At 45.3% G+C, this 15,809-nt stretch overlaps 1 protein-coding gene across 3 annotated transcripts in view; it reads left to right on the forward strand.

Annotated features, from left to right (window-relative positions):
• Plekhm3 (pleckstrin homology domain containing M3) overlaps window positions 1-15,809 on the forward strand; it is a 164,960-nt gene that overhangs the window by 15,913 nt on the left and 133,238 nt on the right. For 2 of the 3 annotated variants that reach the window (XM_042260222.2, XM_015993891.3), the window contains exon 2: window positions 5,114-5,949. In XM_042260222.2, the coding sequence (XP_042116156.1) occupies window positions 5,337-5,949 (613 nt within the window). In that variant the 5' untranslated portion in view covers window positions 5,114-5,336. The remainder of the gene's footprint in view (window positions 1-5,113; window positions 5,950-15,809) is intronic. The other variant, XM_042260221.2, reaches the window with a different exon arrangement.

Here is a 15,809-nt window from a genome sequence, read left to right on the forward strand (position 1 = left end):
AAATGCTGTCAGACTCAGCCAGAGGCCTGTCTCCTATATCAGTTGACAGTCAAGGTCAACCAAACCAGGACTGGAGAGAAGCCTCCGTGAGTAAAGGTACTTACATGGTAGAAGATGAGAACTGACTCCCATAAGTTGTCCTCTGACCTCTGCACACACTGTAGAGGCTTGTGTGGCACTCGCATACACGCATACACACGTACACACACACACACACACACACACACACACACACACACACACACACACACACACAATTTGAAAAGAATTAGTCACACCGGGAAAGTTTGGGCAAAGCTGCCATGAAAGACTGGCTAACACCATCTGGGAGGATGTGGGCTTTGAAAACTAGTAGCAGCTGTGTAAGGAGGCCGCTAGATGACTCTCGAAGTTCCATGGAGGTGGCCTTGTGCTGGGTGGTAAGGAATAAGTAGCAGACCCTTTCTCCTTTTCTCTTCTTCCTCCTCTCCCTTCATCTTCCTTTCTATGTTCCACTTCACTAATATTCACTGGTATTTGCTTTTAGAGAATATATTCAAAGAGACATGGATACTGAAACTGGATGTCCATTCTTTGTATTTGTTTGTTTTTTGTTTTTGTTTTTCAAGACAGGGTTTCTTTAGTGTAGCTTTACTGTTCATTTTCTTTCACTGAGTTATGATATTTCATCTCTATCATTATGTCCCAGAATTTCTATGAGCATCTCTTACTATGTGGATACTTTGTGTAGTGGTAGTCTTTTCTTGGGGCCTGGATACAATGAGGCCATTTCATGCCCACTCCCTGCTGTAACACAGGGTTCCAGTGAGTTCCAAGCTGTGTGTCTCATCTGGAAGTCCCCAGGGCCCTGATCTGCTGCTGCAGGTCTGTGCCTCATCAGTATATTTACATTGTCTTTGGGCTAGAGAACCATAAAAAGCATCATACTTTGTGGTTCAGAAAGGTCATTTTGCTGGTCAGGTTTTTCTTCTGGCTCCATTATATTGTGTAACTCAGAAAATTCCCCGTGAGCTCCAACTTTAACCAAAATAGAGAGCATGTGAGAGCCCTGAATACTGACCATCCTTGTGGTCACCTTGCTCTCATTTAGAAAAAAGATGGGCAGAAGCAGGTGATCTGAGGTGCCTCTGGCAGGGACTTTTTCTTCCCTGTCCAGCAGTTTCTGAAACTGCATGGTCCCAGATGCTTTGAGCACTCGTTACATTCTGACAAGTCACTTGGAGGAAGTTAGCACCTTTGTCAGCCAGCTCAGGAGGTCAGGCATCTATCTTTGTGACCTGCTTCCACCCTTGTATAGGAGGACTGCTGTAGTCAGCCAGTTAATTACCTTGCCTAATGAGCATGTAAACAGGAGAGTTCCTTGTTAGAAAATAACAATACACTGATTCTCCAGCCTGTTACGTCTTGATACATGCTTGGGATTCTTCTGTTTGCTCTCTTGATTACCACATTGACACGTGGTCCTCAAGTTTTCTTCCTGTAGTAAATGGAAAAAAAAGACTTCCTTTTACAGAAAGGATATTCTGTAATTGGGGCTAGAGAGATGTCTCAGTTGTTGAGAGTACTTGCTGGTCTTCCAGAGGCCTGGGCTTTGGTTCCCAGCACTCACATGGCAGCTTCCAACCATCTGTATGTAACTCCAGTTTCAGGGTATCCAGTGCCCTCTTCTGGCCTCCTTAGGTATCAGATATCCATGTGGTGCACATATAGGTAAAACACTCATATATATATATTTAAAAAGCTGGGCGGTGGTGGCACACACCTTTAATCCCAGCACTTGGGAAGCAGAGGCAGGCGGATCTCTGTGAATTTGAGACCAGCCTGGTCTACAGAGTGAGTTCCAGGACAGGCTCCAAAGCTATACAGAGAAACCCTGTCTCGAAAAAAACAAACAAACAAAACAACAACAAAAGTCCTATAGATCAGTAGGTTTGAAAAAGAAAAATAGTATTAAGTAGTTGATTTTGGTTTCTCACTTTGCCTGCGTTGAACTGATGAGTCTTTCCAGGGGGAAATCAGGAGCCTGTGGTTGATGAAGGGGTGAGGTCCGAGGGAAGCTCCATAATTGTATGGCTGTGTGTATTGTTAAAGGCATGCTGGAACAGCCACCTCGTGAATGAGCTCCGTGTAAAGCAATTTGATCCCAGCAAGTTTATTGGCTCCAGGTAGCTGAGTAAGGCACCCAGAGGTTAAAGGGTTTGCCGCAGGCCACCCAGCAAGTGTGTGGTCGAGCCAGATTTAGAACATTGTTCTAATTAGCTCTTGACTCCCAGCTTTGTGCTCAGGCTTACCACTCTGTCCCCACACGTTGGAGTTCACTTGTCAGAGGAAGGAACACTTCGTGTGTTGACCTGTCTGCATATGTTACTGTTATTACTATTATTAGTTAATTCACAACCAAATGAGGCAACCTGGAAGACAGTGAAGTATACTCAGACAGTAGAGTCCAAGGAAAGATAAAATTCCAAAGAAAGGGATTCCCCGAAAGATGATGATGTAGTGATGGTACTGGAGGATAAAGGTACTGCGCTGGCCATCAGGTTCCTCGGAGCTTCCAGTGGAATTTGAGAGATCAGCTGGTCACCGTAGCACAAGGAAACCAAGGGTGTGGTGAGAGCCTGCGTCCATGTGAGGAGTTCTCAGCTCTGACAGAAGTGGGGAGGGGTGATATAGCAGGCGGCGTGGGTGAGGCGGGGATGTTCAACATGGATCTGTGTGTGTGTGTGTGTGTGTGTGAGAGAGAGAGAGACAGACAGACAGACAGAGACCAGAGACACTTTAATGTGCTTGAGCCAAAGGAACATAAATCCCTGGGCTCCTAGAGCTTGTTTTAGTGGGGAGAAGAAACCCTAGCATTAAGTCAGTAAGGAAACGATAATATTAAAATACGTCACCCGCTTAAAGAGAAGGGTGGTAAGGTTTATGCAGACGGGTAGGCCCTGGTGATGGTACATTCTTCTGACAGGACATGAGGAAAGTAAGTGGCTCTTCTCTTTGGTGTTCTTCTTCCTCATGACATACAGCTCTAGTCTAACCCTGAAGAAAACGTCAAAACGAACACACAAAAAGCCCACATAAAGGAGCTGGTAGATGGCTCAGTCAGCAAAGTGCATGCTGTGCAAGACGAGGGCCGGAGTTGGGATCCCTAGCATCTACTGCCATGATTTAAAGATTGCACTTTCAGTGTTTGTAAAGCTCTAGATTTGTTCCTTAGTATAAAACACACACACACACACACACACACTCACACACACTCATGCATGCATGCACATCCCCACTGGGTTTGAAATGGTACGTAAGAAAAGGAATACTGGTAGTCTTAGATTAATTTAATGATCTATATGATGATATTTCTTCTATATAATGGGAGTCTTGTACTTTATGTTGATTTAATATGTTAATTTTTCTTAGTCTCTGGTATGCAAGATGAAATTGGAAAAAAAATCCCATTTCGCATTTCAGAATTACTAAAACTCATTGCATAATTCAAGAGTTCAAGAGACTGAAGCTTAACTTGAGACTCAGAAAGAACACACAAATCCAAACCCTGTTTGCATCTGGAAACGTTGGGGAAATTGTATGACGTTCTAACACAATAAATACTAAAACACACAGCAGAGACAAGTCCACAGTCGCCACCTCTGTATAAGGGAACTGACCACGGTTGCCATGATCTGTGTATGGCATTGATGTATCTGAAGGAAAGACTTGGGTCCGGGTATAGGGTTCAGTTGGTAGAGTGCTTGCCTGGCACGCTTGAACCCCGTGTTTGGCCTCCAGCATCCCCTGAAATCAAGTCTGGTAGGGAACACCTAAAGCCCCAGAGCTTGGGAGCTGGAGGCTGGGGACTCAGGAGTCAGGATCACTTCCAGTTTTGTAGTGGAGTTGAGGTCAGCGTGGTAAGTAAACAGATACATAAAGTTTGTGTATACTAGTTTAATTTACATGTATTAAGCAATACAGTTTGGTGCTGCTGATTTAAATATACTTGTTTAATGACCTAAGATCTAACAATTAATTGATTAGTCATAGTTTTTAGGGAAAAAATCATGTTTCTCTACCTTTCAGCAATGTGTAATGGTATTAATTGATAGTTTTACCTACTTATAAGCAGTAAAGAAAAAAATATGTTGCCTAATTTTATCTGTTCCTTTGGTAAAGATGTATAGTATATGCATGTGACTTCTGGGCACTTGAAATGCAGCCAGTGTGCCTGAGGAAATTAGATTTACTGAACTTAAATAGCTATATATAGTCTCTGTCTACTCTATTGGATTGTATCATAATCAAGGTCTATTCTAATTATACCCAACCTTGGAAGTCCAGCAATTCTCCTGTAGCATTCTTTCTTCTCAGGTCAAGCTATGAGATTTGGTACCTCAGGTCCCGAGAGACGAAATGATGAACTAAAGCCTGCCACGTGGGCCATAATTTTGCCATAGGCTTGCTCTGCTTCCAACTCTGTCATGGGTTCATAAACTCTTGACCTTTAATCTCAGGCTAGACCTGTACTCTGAGGCCAATCTGGAAGCCAGGGAGTTTGACACTTGAAACCTTTTTCCAGGAAAGCTGGAGAATTCTGAGAACCAGAGTCATCCATCATTAGGCTTTATAACCCAAGGAAGCACAGGCATAATGATTTTAACATTCAGGTTTAGTCAAAGGACAGCCTCCCCCCACTTCTCCTGTACCTCCTTACCCAACAGACCATGAGTGATTTTCGGTGTTGGGAAAGCATTTGGGACTTTTAGACTGATTGCAATATAGCCCAGCCACAGAATCCCTCATGTCTCTTGCTTACTATTTTCAGTCAACAGATCAGAGGTTTTTTGAGGGCAGACTCTTTACAAATGCTCTCAAAGACATCTCTGTGTGAATAAAAGTGGTTGGCCTTGTTTCCCATTATCAAGGAGGTCTACCCTGCCCTGCCTAAGTTCTCATACAAAGTAAGGAGTCGTGTGTGTTCCTGACAAAGAAAGTTTGTATGTTGTTGTACCCTGTTGTGCATGGCTGACATAGAAGAGGTGTAGACATGGGAAAGTGACCGGACAGACTGGTGTACTACACAATACAGTGAACTGTGTGCCAATGGTATCTTTTTGTTTTCGTCCAGGAAATCCAGGATTGGTGCTGCATTTCTCTCACAAATACTGCCCTGCTGTCTTCACAGAGGCCTCCGAGAATAAGTTCCCCATGTGTCTGGCCTCCTCTGGGCAGCCAGATGAAGGGTACTTCCACCGGTTCCCACGGCTGCACTGCTGAGCCACTGCTCTGTGTTGGCTGAATGTTCGTGACAGCCTCTCCTGAAGTGGCTTAGGAGGCTTAGACCCTGTGTCATGGAAGCTTTGGAAGTGGATGACATCAGCCCTGCCTTAGAGGTGACTGAGGACTTCTTTAGCACTTTCGATAGTAAGCTGGAAAAGGCCGTACAGCAAGCAGAGGTGTACGGGATCCAGGAAGTCCCTGAGCTGGTGGGGCACGAGGTACTCAGTAACCTAACAGACAATGGTGCTTTGAGAAATGTTGCCTCCCTGGGCAAGGGGACCATGATTTGGGACCACTGTAAGAGCAGGCTCCTCGAAACCAAAGCTCAAAATGTCTTCCCGGCCAAAGAGCAGCTCATGGTCCAGAGAGGGACCGCCCCAGACAACCTCTCCTGGATGGAGCAAAAGGAAGCGTCAACCTTCAACTTCTTCAACTTCTGTCAGCGTCGGAGGGACAGACCTCGCTCCGTGAATGACTTATTGGATGAGACCACCACTTTCAAGCCGGGACATGCTCGGTCAAGGTCCGACATCACCCACGTAGACTGGCGGCTGGTCCTCAGCACCATGCCGCAGCAGCAGCAGCAGCAGCAGCAGCAGCTGGCCCTTCAAGGCCCTCACTTTGCCAGGCCGTCTTTCCTGTTGCCTTCGCCCAGTAAGGTTGAAGATGCCCAAGGAAATACAGGTATGCTCATAGTCGATTTAGTGAACAGCTGTTCATGTCTCCTTTGTCTCCCTCACATCTGCTGGCTCTGCAGTATCCACACCTGCCTTCTCTCTGTCCCAAGCTTTGTTCTTTGCTTCAAATCAGCCATCTTTTTTTTTTTAATCTTCTGAAGAGGTGTTTAGTGAAATTATGACTCTGGTTAAGTCTCTCTTCCTAATCGTCTGCGTTAGAATATTCTTACATCAAATGTAGTATTTTCCTCTGAACACTCTGTGGTCCCACTCCTTCATATCAGATGTTTATCGGGTCACACTCTGGACTTTCTTAACCTTCCTCCCTGGTGGGTTTAAGATGTGTGGAGACACTCTGTCCTACAAAACTTTTCATCAGTGAAGATTCAGGAAATTACCCAGAATGCCAGACCGTAGATGGCCACTGAAGTGTGTGTGTGTGTGTGTGTGTGTGTATGTGTGTGTGTGTGTGTGTGTGTGTGTGTGTGTGTCAGTGACGCTAAGAGGACAGAAGAAGCGGAAGGCACCGTGAGCTGGGCTGCTCCAAAAGAGCTTGCAGGGGACGTGAAATGAAGGACATGGAATTCCGAAGCAGTTATGGAAGGTGGTGGTCAGAATCGTAGTCTGAGCACAGGTGGGAAAGGGCCGAGTGTAGCCCAACTGTAGAGCAAGGCCGTGGGTTCAGTACCCAGCCCCACAGGCTGGGGGAAGGGGAAGGAAACGCAGAGGAGAGTAAGCAGACCTCGTGGGTAGAGGAAAAGAAGAGCCAGTGCCGGTCAGAACGATGACTAAAGTCTCATGGGTAATACACAGCTGTTCGCATCTATCTCTGTCAGACTTACGTGCTCACACACACTCTCCTGTGTGACATGAAAAGCCATCTTTCCATTTACCACAGCATTTTCCTTCAAGATTATGACTACTGATTTTTATTACTAATGATTCTTTAATTACTCTACTCAACTCTTAAATATAAATGGCTTCTCCTCAACTCACTGGTGTGTGTGTGTGTGTGTGTCTGTCTGTCTGTCTGTCTGTCTGTCTCTCTCTCTCTCTGTGGTGTGTTCATGCTTTACAGTACTCTGAACTGAACCTGGGACTTTGCATATTTAGGCAAGTACTCTGCTGCTGGCTTCCTCCCCTCTCCTCCGGCCCCCAGTCGGGTCTCTGTGTGTGCATGTATTTGTGTAATGTTTGTTGTGTTTTTTCGAAGGGCCAGGAATTGAATCTTGGATTTCTAGGTAAACACTCTACCATGGAGCTGCCTCTCAGCCTTTCTTGTCTTTTACGCTCCACTGCTAATTAAAAAAATAAATGTTGCGCCGGGCGGTGGTGGCGCACGCCTTTAATCCCAGCACTCGGGAGGCAGAGCCAGGCGGATCTCTGTGAGTTCGAGGCCAGCCTGGGCTACCAAGTGAGTCCCAGGAAAGGCGCAAAGCTACACAGAGAAACCCTGTCTCGAAAAACCAAAAAAAAAAAAAATAAATAAATAAATAAATAAATAAATAAATGTTATGTGCCTGAGTGTCTTGCCTGCATGTGTATGAGTACAGTGTGGGTGCAGTGCCCCCAGTGGTCAGAGAGGGTCGATCCCCGGCAGCTGGAGTTGCTGAGCCACCAGGTGGGTGCTGGGAACTGAAACCCAGGTCCTCTGGAAGAGCAATAAGGGCTCTGCACCACTGAGGGATCTCTCCAGCCCCTTTACTGCTGTTCTTAAGTTAGCTTCTACACCTACCATTGCCCGGTAGTCAACTGATACATTTAACACTTTAGTAAGTAAGGTTAATTTGTAACTGTAATCTGAGCGGAGATATCATTTGGAATATAGAGAAGGAAATACAGGGTTTCTATCCACAACACGCCACATTTCCACATACAGTACAAAGTCACCCTTCAAGACCCTTTTCTTCCCCGTCAGATTCGCAACTTGCCATTCTTCCTCTTTCCTTCCAGGGCAGTGGTTCTCCTCAACCTTCCTAATGCAGTTCCTCATGTTGTGGGGACCCTCAACCATAAAACTATTTCATTGCTACTTCATCACTGTAATTTTGCTCCTGTTATGAATTGTGTAAATAGCTGAGATGTAACTCCCAGTAGAGTCACGACCCACAGGTGGAGAACCACTGTTCTAGACTCAAATCTTCAAGAACAGCTGGCAGGATTACCACTATAGGACCAGAAGGAAAGGGACATAAAAAGCATTTGGTGACTGATTTAGAGAATGAGGAGACAAGACATCACTGGGACTCCTGAGCCTGGAGCACCTCATAGCTTTGTGTTTGATATGTTAAATTTATGTAGTAGGGAAGCTCTTCCACTAGCAAATGACATCAGTAGATTCTCTGTTAGAACTCACATGGAATTCTGTCATCGTCACAGTAACCATTTGTAGGTCCTCAGCAGGACCGGATGAAGAGGTTACCCTATTTCCAACCTTTCCAGTTTGTTCTGGTTATAAATACAAGAATTGGCCATCCTTGGCATGTCTCATGCCCTGGTCTTTCCCCTTGAGTATCTGACAAAGCATGATGGTTACTCTTTTTTATTTTGCTTATTTTTCTCAAGACAGGCTTTCTTTGTGTAACCCTGGCTATCCTGGAACTCTCTCTGTAGATCAAATGAGCCTTGAACTTAAGAGAGTTCTGCCTGAGTGTTGGGTTTAAAGGTGTGTACCACCATTCCTGGCTTGTGATTGTTATTCTTTAGTTCTTGAGTTTAAAAATTCTGAGTACTAATTTATCGTGAAATATGGGTAGTGATTTTGAAAAGGAAATTATAACACATGGACTTTGCAAGTTTAGAATAACACATCTTAGCCACTGCTTGGTCATTGCAACAGGAATAGATAAACGGGCAAAAGGCATGGCCGGCTTCTCACATCTTTTCTTTCTGACAAGCTCTGGGAAACAGGCAAGATGTGTCATGTTTTTATTGCCTGTCAGGTAAGGAGCAGGGGTCAACAGGGACCTCCAGCAGTTAGGCTGAGAGTGGAAAAGCATTCTAGATTTGTGGCTGATCACCCATTCGGAGGAGTACACAGTTCTCATCTAGGTGTATGCGGAGAGTTGATGTGAATTGACCCCATGGATTTGGAGGCACAGCAATCAGCCAGTCTCCTGGGGTCAGGGCTGTCCCCCAGGGTGAGTTCCCAGTGACAGAGCCACCCAGGGCACAGCAGACACTGGGAAGGCAGTAACATATGAGCTGACCTTTGAGGCCTTATCACATTTTTTGACTGTCTTATTTTAGAAGCTTGTGAATGAATGCATTCTGGAGACTGCATTGCCTCAGACATAGCCAGACTAGGGCTGACTCTTTCCAAAGGAATGTTGGCTGAACTAATAGAGAGAGGGTGCTTCAGGGGGTCCAGCCATGGGGTATGGCTTGAATCCAGCCTCATTATCATCATCATCATCATCATCATCATCATCATCATTACTTTCAAGACAGGGTTTCTCTGTGTAGCTTTGCGCCTTTCCTGGAACTCACTCTGTAGCCCAAGCTGTCCTCGAACTCACAGAGATCCGCCTGCCTCTGCTGGGATTAAAGGCGTGCGCCACCACGGCCCAGCCAGTCTCATTATTGCCGCGTGTGTTATCTGAAAATGACAGGCTAAGAAATGTCAGGGGTGAGGTCATAAAATGATAAAAAGGAATGGACCTAAGGCAAAGTGGCAGCTGTTATTATAAAGGATTTCCAAGTATGTGGCAGAGCCCAAAGCTTCCTTAGCCCAGCATCTTTCCATCCTCGTGCCCACTGTACCCAGGCAGCTGTACCACTCCGAGGGCTTTGACTCCACTGTACGAATGTGGTTTCCAGCCCTAGCACTAATCTTAGTTGTATAAAGACATGCTCTTAAGGAATAGAGATGAGTGTCTGTCCTTGATGGTTTTCTACTCTGCGTCACTGTCTTGGTATTCACTGAAGAACAGTACACTCAAAGGCATGGAGGAATTCCTCAGAGCATAAAGAAGGTAGAATCCTGCCATCTCAGAATGAAGTCCAACTATACACACCTTAAGTCCAATGAACATGTGGCTGTTAGATATGTTTTTATATTGAATAATTGATTGTATATACACACACACACATGCACACACACACAAGCAAAGACACATCGTAGACGAAGATGAGACGGTCTAGAAAGAATATTCAACCAAGACGCAGGAGTCTCATCCCAACTCTCCTCCTGACTCACTGTCTCTTTATCAACCTACTGAGACAGATTAAATTATCTCTGGAGTCTTTCCTAGCCCCCAAACTGCATCATTCTAGGATATGTTTAAACAGATTCTGACTCATGGCTGTGTGGGAACTAATTGCTATATTCAGATCAACAATTAAAGATCATGAGTGAAACAAAAGTGTGGTTAGACTTTCCTAACAAGTGAGAGATTTCTCTGTGACTTGTAAGTCTACTGCTGCATGAAGTGCAGTGGTAACTTTTTAAATGAAAAAAAAAAAAAAATTAAAGGACTCTTTTGTATTCGCCGTGGAGCCCCGAAACTCAGCAAACTCCCAGAACGGAACTCACTTTTCCTCCCTGACTGTGCTCACGTTTTCATCTGCCCGGCGAGGGCAGTGGTCAGCCGAGCTTTTGTTTCCGTAGGTGCCGCGCTCCGTTGACCCGGGCCGCTCCTAGGCGTCTGTTTTCTTGTTCTGCGTACTTGAGGAGAAGGGTCTCAAGCAGGGATGTTCTTTATGGCTAGACGGACCGCCGCAGTCCAGTCCTTCATCCTGGGCTTGATGTGGCTGCTTCAGTTCTCTCTTCCCCATCTCTCACTGAAAAAAGACAAATTTGGGACTTGGACTGAAATGACTGCTTTTTCAATTATGCTGTTTCTCAAAAGCCCCGGAGCCAGGAGAGATGGAAATATTCATGCAGGCTTAGAATAGGTGAGGTCACCAGGACACGGTCTCTTGCTGAATTTGTGATTCACCCTCCAACAGATTAGTCAGTACAAAGAAGTTGCTAAAATAGGTCACAGGAAGTTGATTGTGTATGGTCATACAGTTTCCACTGGCTAATGATCCCACGTTGGCCATAGGAGACCCAGGCTGCTTCCCTGACAGCCTGTATTCTAAGTCCTGACGCTGCCCTAAGGGACCCGGGAAAATGGAGCGTTTGATGGTCTTCGTGGGTGTCCTATTAATGCATTTTATTTTCTTTTGACTGGAAAAACTGTTATTAATTTTTCAAACTGCTAGAGTTATCTTTCTAAAACACAGATCTTTCTGTGCTACATGTCTATAGAAATGAAGTATACAGGGCTGGAGAGCTGGTCCAGAGGTTGAGTACTGGCTGCTCTTGCAGAGGTCCCGGGTTTGATTCCCGGCACCTATACACCTGTAACTCCCGTTCCGGGAGATCTGATGCCCTCCTTGACCTCCAGACACACACATGGCAAACAGACATGCATGTAGGCAAGAGATTCATACAATAAAAGTAAAAATATAAAATTGAAAAAAAAGAAATAAAGGAAGAAACCATGCATGGCTCCCCATTACTTGTGAAATCGTGTGAACTTTAGGAGGCATTCCGGCATCTCTCCAGCCTTATCACCCGGGCGATGTGCCGGGCTCGGCTGTGGCTTTTTGCCGTTTGTGAAAGGACCGTGTGCTTCCCGGATCCTGCTTTTGTCCCAGCTGTCTTCCTCACGGGAGATTCTCCTCGTCCTTTTTGCTTTCCATAAATCCTCCGTTATCTTTCAAGGACTAGTTCAAATGCCACGTTGTCCCTCAGACTTTTCCAGCTCTTTTTCTTCTTCGGTATCCCATGTTTTCTTCCAAGCACAGTTTCTTCTCTTGCATAGTATAGTTAATTGCTGTCAGTCTCCTACCTTAGGAGCCCTTTAAAGATGTGAACCATATTGTAGAAAACTTGGTTCTGGACCAAGTATGAGCATGTGGACAGTTGAAATTGTGTGTGTGTGTGTGTGTGTGTGTGTGTGTGTGTCTGTCTGTGTCTGTCTGTCTGTCTGTCTGTGTGTCTGTGTGGAGGCCAGAGAGCCCCATCAAATGTCTTCCTCTAATACTCTCCACCTTACTTTCTGAGGTAGGGTTTCTTACTTAACCCTGACTCTTGCTGATTCGGCTAGATTGGCTGGCCAGCAAGCCCCAGGGACCCTTCTGCCCAGCTTCCCAGAGCTGGGGTTACAGGTACCTGCCGCCACAGCTGGCCTTTTGCAGTTGGTGCTGGGGATTGAAGTCAGATCTTCATGCTGACGCGATGAGCACTTTACCACTGAGCCGTCCTCCTGACCCTTGAGAGTTTGAAGTCTGTGTGTTAGCACTTAGGAAAATCGGGACAGATAATGAACTGGTGAGCTCTGCCTTGGGGAGGACTGTGTCTCCTACTCTCAGCATTCCTTAGCTGCCTGTAGTTCTTTCTGTAGGCTTGGGTTTTCCCTGTTCACGCTGGTGTGTCTGTTGTTCTTGTTCAGCTCATGGTTAGGCTGTAATGTTGGCATGGCTTATGGGTGTAGCTTCTGACATTGCTAGTCCTGAAAATGTTCATGCAAGTATATTATACAGACGGAGTAGGTTGTGTTTGTGTATTTAGGAATATATATGTGTGTGTGTGTGTGTATGTGTGTGTGTGTATATACAGGTACATATATAACAAATATCGTTATACAAATATAACAATAATTAGTGAAAAAAGAGGCCATGAATTTTAAAGAGAGAAGGAATGGTATTTGGGAAGGTTTGGAAGGAGGAAAGGAAAAGAGGAAAGAATATATTATAATCTCAAAAAATAAAAGAAATAATTTAAATAAAATCAGGGCAGAATAGCTACATTTTTCCTTCTAAAATGGAAATGGCTTCTGTTCCCCTCCGTACCTTAGCTGTATCAAGTTGAATAAGACTTATTATTAATGCTCTTAGTAAGAAGTGCCATTTAATGAGAGATAATTTTGTATCTAGCTCCTGCTAAGAAGTGCTCATTCATTATCTTTTTTAATATTTACAGTAGATTAATATACTGGGTAGTATTGACCTAATTCTACAAATGAGGAAATGGAGACTTAGACATGTGAACTGACCCACAGCCGTGTGGGTGAGACTGACCCAGAGAGGACATGTGACTGCTCTTAGGATACACTGCCTCCTGACTCGAAGGATGTTGAGGACTTACTTGTTCCACCACAGATAAAACAGTTTGATCCAGATTGAAATCCTGGAGATTAGAGCTCTACTCTCAACTTTCCACTTTGTAACCTAATTCTTGCGTGGAACCTCTTTGCAGATCTTAAATCAGAATGTTTTCAAAAGCCAGTGAACAGTGGCCTGTGGCATAGCTTGTAATTGTAAGGCCATTTCATTTTTTTCCTCATCAGTTACTGAATACTTGGCAGATGCCAGGCACTGTGAGCAACAACACTTAGCAAAAATTCTGGAGAGAGGTGGTCCCAGGGCTGCTTCTCTGTTTGCTCACTATCTTCGGTGTATTAATGATGTCTCTTTTCTCTGCCCATTGGTGCCACATGGCTACAGCATCCCCAAGGCTCATCTTCTTTGAAACTCCGAAGGGGAGACAGCAACTTTTGGGTCTCTTTCTCAGAGCCTCCTAATATCATCCCAGTTTCAGACTGGGTGGCATGCCCAATCTCAAGGCAATTTCAAGTGAAGGACAATAGGGTATTGTAAGTGGTTTAAATAAATTATGATTCTTTCCTCAGGCCAGGGGAGAGGCCATCTCCCCTGAGCATTTTGTCTCCATATCTGAACAAAATTTGGATTCTCCTGGTGAAGCATTTGACAGGTTTCACCTTAACTGAAGTTGAGAGAGTGGAATTTGTAGGATTCCTTCTGGTTGGTGCATTTCTGTGATTCTCTAAGTTATACAAAGATGTGATGGGATGACAGTCTTAAAATCTAAGCAATGGAGATTCTTTTATGTTTATTTTCTTCAGATTATAGAGGCAGAACAGAAAGTTCACTGTGGCCTATAATCACATAAATGTTCATGTTTGAGATTGTTTACTAGGTTAAAAAGTTGGGTTTGTGATCTCCTAGTTGGTTTTACATCAGAGAAGTTAAGTTGACCAGGACTGAACTGACGGTGGCTACTGTTGCCTACCACAAGGAATTAGCATATCTGGCTTATAGTTCTCTTAGAGCCTATGCAGGTGACCTGCCTTTTCTTCTAGGTTTATGAGGGAGAACAAAAAAAAAAAAAAAAAAAAAAAAAGATACCCTCTCTTTACTCATCGGAAAGATCTCCAGTGTAACTGTAAAAGGCATATTGTTTGATGTTGGCATCAAATCTTTTCTGAAAAAATGTTTATTAAGCTGAGTGTGTGGGATAGCGCCTCTGTATTATGCTGGCCAGAAGTATACTGGCACCATGGAGCATACTCAAAATGGTCCCCATAGTATCCCGGCTTCATAGGCTTCATGGGCTTCATGGGCAGTGCCTGACTAATACGGTCCTGTTAGTTTCACTTCCCTCCTGTGCCTTAAATGAAGAGAAACAAAGGCTTAAAATGAGTTCAAAGTGTTTTTTCCTAGCTTCTGCCTTTAACACAATCAAAAACCATAACACGAAACAAATTAGACAGCCGCCAGCTGTGTTTTATGGGCTAGGAATGGCAAAGGGAAGAGTGAGTTAGTGATCTAGGATGCAAGAGAAGTCTTCAGTGAGGAAGGAGTATTCCAATCGAGAGTTGAGGGCTGTCTGCAAACCCCCAGCGTGGGATGGCCGGGGAACTGACCTGCACAGGAGAGTTAAGGGGCTCCGTGATGGAGACTATTCAAAGCAGACACATGGACTTCATGTGGTATGCTTCCAATGTCTTTCAGGACCCTCAAAAATGTCCTGAGAGTCAAGATGTGAGAATCTTTACAGGGACGTTGGCAGGGGTGGAGGTGGGGGTAGGACAGCCACCTCCCTAGCAGCGGTTTGTGCCCATGTCAGAGCCCCTGATGAGACTAGCCATTGGCTTTCATTTCCGTGTTCTGCCCTGGGAAGGAGGGGTGACCTCTTGGCAAGTTTAGGAGAGGAACTAGGTGACAGCCTCTTTCCTAAGAAGCACCAGTTCTGCTTCTGATCTGCTCCAGATCTGCCCCTGCATGCTGTCTGCCTTGTGTGTGAGTCCCACAGGTGCCATGGCTGTGGAGGATGACTTGTGACACAACCCTATAACCCCAGGGTTGTGTTTGCTTAAACGTAAGTTGCATTGTCCGACCAGCTGATCGTTGTATGTGCGTGTGTCTGAGTACACCGTCAGCGTCTTGCTCGGTTGGTTGAAAGCTTTGGTGAGGAGGAAGGATGCAGTTTACTGGGTCTCCTCGGGCTTCAGTGGCACCTGCAGTGGATTAGTGGATAAAAAGAACCCGAGAAGCCACTTGTGCCCAACACATCAGGAGGCTATGACAGGAAGAAGCAGAGTTTGAGGCTAGCCTGGACCTCATAGCTAGACCCTGTCTTGGGAGAGAGGGAGGGAGGGAGGGAGGTAAAACCAGTTAGGCAGCTCTGCCAGTGTGCATCAAGTGAGGTGAGGACCTCAGGGAGAGTGACAGTGGCCAGGAGAAGAAAGTGGGCCACATGGAGAGTAAAAGAGATCAGCTCGAGGACAGATGGAGTAAACCAGGAAGGAGAGCGGGGCCACCGTTGGAGTGCCACCCCTTCTGTCTTCTCTCCATAACCACCGCCAGCCTCTCTCTCCTCAGTGTCCGTTGCTGACACTACCTCCTCTAAGACTTACCAGAGCTTCAGAAACAGATCTCTTCTGAGGCTCTGAACCTATCAGCTGTTCTCATTGAAAGGGTTTGAGCACCTTGGGCGTCATAGTGTGGCCACTTCCAGCCCCATCTTGCTGCCTCTGCTGTGGGCTCTAGATGTAGGGGATTCTAGCCAGGTCA

This window comes from Peromyscus maniculatus, chromosome 13 (assembly GCF_049852395.1).
Source record: "Peromyscus maniculatus bairdii isolate BWxNUB_F1_BW_parent chromosome 13, HU_Pman_BW_mat_3.1, whole genome shotgun sequence".
NCBI classification, from domain to species: Eukaryota; Metazoa; Chordata; class Mammalia; order Rodentia; family Cricetidae; genus Peromyscus; species Peromyscus maniculatus.